At 45.1% G+C, this 5,132-nt stretch overlaps 1 protein-coding gene across 1 annotated transcript in view; it reads left to right on the top strand.

Annotated features, from left to right (window-relative positions):
• CCT4 (chaperonin containing TCP1, subunit 4 (delta)) overlaps positions 1 to 5,132 on the top strand; it is a 30,698-nt gene that overhangs the window by 5,945 nt on the left and 19,621 nt on the right. Inside the window, exons 2-3 of the mRNA XM_011941838.1 lie at positions 4 to 319; positions 3,645 to 3,704. Of these exons, the coding sequence (XP_011797228.1) occupies positions 193 to 319; positions 3,645 to 3,704 (187 nt within the window). The 5' untranslated portion in view covers positions 4 to 192. The remainder of the gene's footprint in view (positions 1 to 3; positions 320 to 3,644; positions 3,705 to 5,132) is intronic.

The raw sequence follows: 5,132 nt of genomic DNA, 5'->3' as shown, positions 1-5,132 counted from the left end.
AGCCTTCTACGTCACGTCAGCGCCGCGCCGCAAGGAAGGCCCCCTTCTCTGCCTCCGCCTCCTCCCGACGCAGGCGCCGCTTTCTGGAAGGTTCGTGAAGGCAGAGAGGGCTTATCGTTATTACCCTGCGGCCGGCCAGAATCCGGGTCCATCCGTCCTTTCCCAGCCCGCCCAGACCCAGCCGACTTTGCCATGCCCGAGAATGTGGCACCCCGGAGCGGGGCGCCTGCCGGGGCTGCCGGCGGCCGCGGGAAAGGCGCTTATCAGGACCGCGACAAGCCAGCCCAGATCCGCTTCAGCAACATTTCCGCCGCCAAAGGTATCACTCTCAGGGCCTGACCCGCGGCGCCGCGGGGTTGAGGTCTGCGCTCTCACCGTGGGCTTGAGTTGGTTTGGCTCTTTTCACGTTCTTTCGGGTGTTCCCCTCTTGTCCTCTCTGTGCAAGCAGCCCAGTGAAGGGATCCTTATTCCTGTTTTTCTGCCGATGATTGCCAGCCTGGAGTATGGAGGCCTTTGAACTTGCCCCATTTTGCATCTTAGTCTCCCATAGTTTTTCCTCCTGCATCGTGCATCATTCGTATTGGAGTCGAAAGCAGTTCAAAATGCCGAGGATTGCGTGCAGTCTTCCCTAGGGGTCTGACGCTTAAGGGCTGTCGCTTATCTGCTTATTGGAACTGGTAGAATGCACAGTATGTTTCAGCTTTCTTATTCTTATTTAAAGAGGTATTAAATAAGCTTCACTTGGCACAGCTGTTGAGACGAATTGGGTGAACTCCGCGTCTAAATTGGGGCGAGGCTCATTGTACTGGGATGGATGTAGGAACCGACTTACGTGTCTTGTTTGAAATAGTTGCGGAAAGTTACGTTGATGTCGTGTCTGCATGTGCAGTGAAATACAGGCAAATCAAGAAACAATTATTTGGCTTTTTGTAGAAGAGTGTGGCACGCATTGGAAATCAGACCAGAGTTTCATTCTCTGCTTCCGTTACTTCATGTCTCAGTGACCTGTAACCTGTGTGCCAGAGATTTCTTACCTATAAAATTGAGGAGGAAATGTTTGCTTTTTAGAGTTAAGATTAAGAGAAATCGAGTTGAGATAGAAAACTCGAAGGAAAAGTCGGGACAGAGGTTTAGAGATCTTGCCCGAGTGTATGTTGAATATAGTATTTCTTTTGGGTTGAAGAATAGTATGTTTGCGGAAGAGGTGAGATTAGAAAGCTAGGTTGGGGCCAGATGTTAAAGGCCTGGTGTCCTGGAAAGTATTTGACTTAATCTCCCCCAGCTATCGGATCATTTCTTTTTAACCAAGTGTAGGCTTGCTGTGAGGATTCAGTGAGAAAGCATGTAAAGACCCATGTACACCTTAAAAGTATTTGCAGTCATCAGCCTAAGTAACTGGGAATGTGATGGTGCTTAGATAGGTAACGCTGAATGTAAGAAAAAGTAATCATTTCTAACTTGGGCCTAATGAGTTGGAAAGGTCAGAATGGCCAGATTTAGGATTCATTTGGAAGTTCAGGAGATAGTGTACCTGGAAACGAAGATTTGTAGGTTAATTGGGGACCATAGTTGAAGCTTACATTTATTAGATGAGGAACAGAATGTTGAAAGATAAATTTTGGTCCAGGCGGGGTGGCTTACATCTGTAATCCCAGCACTTTGGGAGGCTGAGGCGGGCGGATCACATGAGGTCGGGAGTTCAAGACCAACCTCACCAACATGGAGCAACCCTGTCTCTACTAAAAATGCAAAATTAGTCGAGTGTGGTGGCATATGCCTGTAGTCTCAGCAACTGGGGAGGCTGAGGCAGGGGAATCGCTTGAACCTGGAAGGCGGAGGTTGCCGTGAACCGACATCGCGCTGTTGCACTCCAGCCAGGGCGACAAGCGAAACTCTGTCTCAAAAAAGAAAAAGAAATTTGGGGGCCAAGAGAGTTTATAATATGGTTGATACTCAACAAACAAGGTAAGTGGGAAATTTAGTAACCTTTGAAAGAAAAGTGAACAGAACTGAAACAGAGGAGGTGTGCATGTGGGAAGGAAAGGCTGCCTAAATTATCTGCAAAGATGACCCGTTATATGCTGAACTCCTGGCCTCAAGTGATGGCCCACCTCGGCCTCACAAAGTGCTGGGATTACAGGTGTGAGCCACTGTGCCCGGCCCCAGGGATGTTTTATAACATACTGATGATGACCAAAAGCCGCCGTGACCGGCCCCAGGGATGTTTTTTAACATACTGATGATGACCAAAAGCTACGATTTGAGAGTTTTGGTTTTTGTTTGGTTTGTTGGACTGGTTTGTTTGTTGAGATGGAGTCTTGCTCTGTCCCCCAGGCTGGAGTACAGTGACGTGATCTCCGCTCACTGCAACCTCCGCCTCCTGGGTTCAAGCCATGCTCCTGCCTCAGCCTCCTGAGTAGCTGGGACTACAGATGTGCACTGCCACACCCAACTCATTTTTGTATTGTTTGTAGAGGCGGGGTTTCGCCATGTTGTCCAGGCTGGTCTTGAGCTCCTGACCACCTCAGCCTCCCAAAGTGCTGGGATTACAGGTGTGAGCCATCGCGCCCGGCCTTGGTGGATTTTTTTAAAAGAGTATCTTGCTCTATAGCATTTCCATTGTGGTTTGCCCTTTTGGTGGTGTTAGTGTTAATTTTTGCTGTAAGCCACCTATATACCATGTTCACATTAGTGAACAAATGTCTTTACTCTCAGAGATTACACACTAGACAGAGTAAACAAATAAGTGAATTATATATAAATTGAGCATTCCTAATTTCAAATACTCTAAAATTCAAAACGCTTCTGGTCCTAATCATTTTGGAAAAAGGATACTCATCCATCAGTATGTTAGATCTAGACAGTTCTGTTGCTGCTTGCCCTGTTTTAAGGAATGGAGGAAATAGCAATTCTCAGAGCTCCTAACTAGATTGTACCATTTTGACATCTGAAGGAAGATGAGATGAATCCTCAAAATGTATTCTGCCATAAGCTGATTACAAATATTAGGCCAGGCGCAGTAGCTCACACTTTTAATCCCAGCATTTTGGGAGGCCGAGGCAGGCAGATGGAGGTCAAAAGATCGAGACCATCCTGGCCAACATGGTGAAACCCCGTCTCTACTAAAAATACAAGAAAATAGCTGGGCGTGGTGGCAGCTACTCAAGAGGCCAAGGCAGGAGAATCACTTGAACTCAGGAGGCGGAGGTTGCAGTGAGCTGAGATCGCACCACTGCACTCTAGCCTTGTGACAGAGTGAGACCCTGTCTCAGAATAATAATAATAATAATAATAATACTGTGTACGTTGACTAACAAAAAAGTGAAGCATCTTACATTTAAAAGAATTATTTTAATTACTCTGTTTCCAATAGATTATTTTTAGACAATGAATTTTCTTCTGTGGACACCGTGATTTGTTATGCACCATATCCTAATAAGAACACAATGATCATTTGCGAGGAAAAACCTCTCTTTAAGGAGTCTTGATTTCCCATACTCCCAGCTAGCTATTCTGGGAGGCTGAGGTGGGAGGGTTGCTTGAGCCAAGGAGTTTGAGGCCACCCTGGGCAATATAGTAAGACCCTGTCTCTTAAAAAAAAAAGTTCTGATTTATTTTCTTTTCCTTTCTTTTTCCATCTGCAGCGGTTGCTGATGCTATTAGAACAAGCCTTGGACCAAAAGGAATGGATAAAATGGTAAAGAGTTGAGTCATTGAATACTAATTGAGCACTGCTGTTCACACTACAAGACCTTGATGGAGGGTTAGATGTGCTGTTTAAAAAGTAAAAGATGGGGCTGGGTGTGGTGGCTCACACCTGTAATCCCAGTACTTAGGGAGGCTGAGGGGCGAATCACCTGAGGTCAGAAGTTCAAGACCGTCCTGACCAACATGGAGAAACCCTGTCTCTACTAAAAATGCAAAATTAGCCAGGCATGGTGGCTCATGCCCGTAATCCCAGCTCCTTGGGAGGCTGAGGTAGGAGAATTGCTTGAACCTGGGAGGCAGAGGTTGTGATGAGCCGAGATTGCGCCATTGCACTCTAGCCTGGGCAATAAGAGCAAAACTCCGTCTCAAAAAAATAAATAAATAAATAAAAATAGTAGAAAGTGAGTGAGGCACAGTGTATCATACCTGTAATCCTAGCACTTTGGGAGGCCGAGGTGGGTGGATCACAAGGTCAAGAGTTCGAGATCAGCCTAGTCAATATGGTGAAACCCCGTCTCTACTAAAAATACAAAAATTAGTCAGGCATGGTGGCGAGCACCTGTAGTCCCAGTTACTCGGGGAGTGGGAGGATGAGGTAGGAGAATCACTTGAACCCAGGAGGCAGAGGTTGCAGTGAGCCGAGATTGCACAGCTACACTCCAGCCTGGGTGACTGAGCAAGACTCCATCTCAAACCAAAACCAAAAAAAAATAAAAAGTGTTGGGTACCTGGAGTTTAGAGGAAGGAGAGACTACTTTGGAGTCAACACGACTAAACTATAATTCATACTTTGTTTAATACTTTTTAAACGATGAGAATGCACACCCAAACAGAGGTATCTATTATGTAGTTAAGTGGAAAATATTATAAATCCAAGTGTTGGGACTTCAGTTTAGTATTCCTTATGGATGTAACTTTGTATTCTAATGTGGGTCTCTGGGAGATAAAACATTATGGAGGATCATCTGGATGATACTACAGATTATTCTCCTCTCTGGATATTTGAAAATCTATCCTTCCCAAAAATGCTGTTTTCCTTTTTGTAGGACAAAAAAGGAAAAAAGTTACTGTGTTGAGTGTAAGAATTGTGTTCACCGCATTGCATGGTACTCCTTTAGGGCATCTGTGGTGGAAATCATGCTTCTGATTAATAAGAAATTATTGAAGGTAGCAAGTGCTTCTTTATAATATTTTTCCTTTTTTTCTTTTTTGTGTGTCTACATTTCTTCACTTTTAGATTACCCTGCAACAAAGGCACTTTTTTCTTTTGTAAAGTTGGACTGTTATTGCATATTCTTTTTTTTTTTTTTGAGACGAAGTTTTGCCCTTGTTGCCCAGGCAATGGCATGATCTCAGCTCACTGCAACCTCCGCCTCCCAGGTTCAAGCGATTCTCCTGCCTCAGCCTCCCTAGTAGCTGGGATT

This window comes from Colobus angolensis, unplaced genomic scaffold (assembly GCF_000951035.1).
Source record: "Colobus angolensis palliatus isolate OR3802 unplaced genomic scaffold, Cang.pa_1.0 Scaffold201, whole genome shotgun sequence".
In the NCBI taxonomy this organism is placed as follows: Eukaryota; Metazoa; Chordata; class Mammalia; order Primates; family Cercopithecidae; genus Colobus; species Colobus angolensis.
The sequence above is the reverse complement of the archived record's forward strand: the minus strand, read 5'-3'. Positions and strand labels throughout refer to the sequence as shown.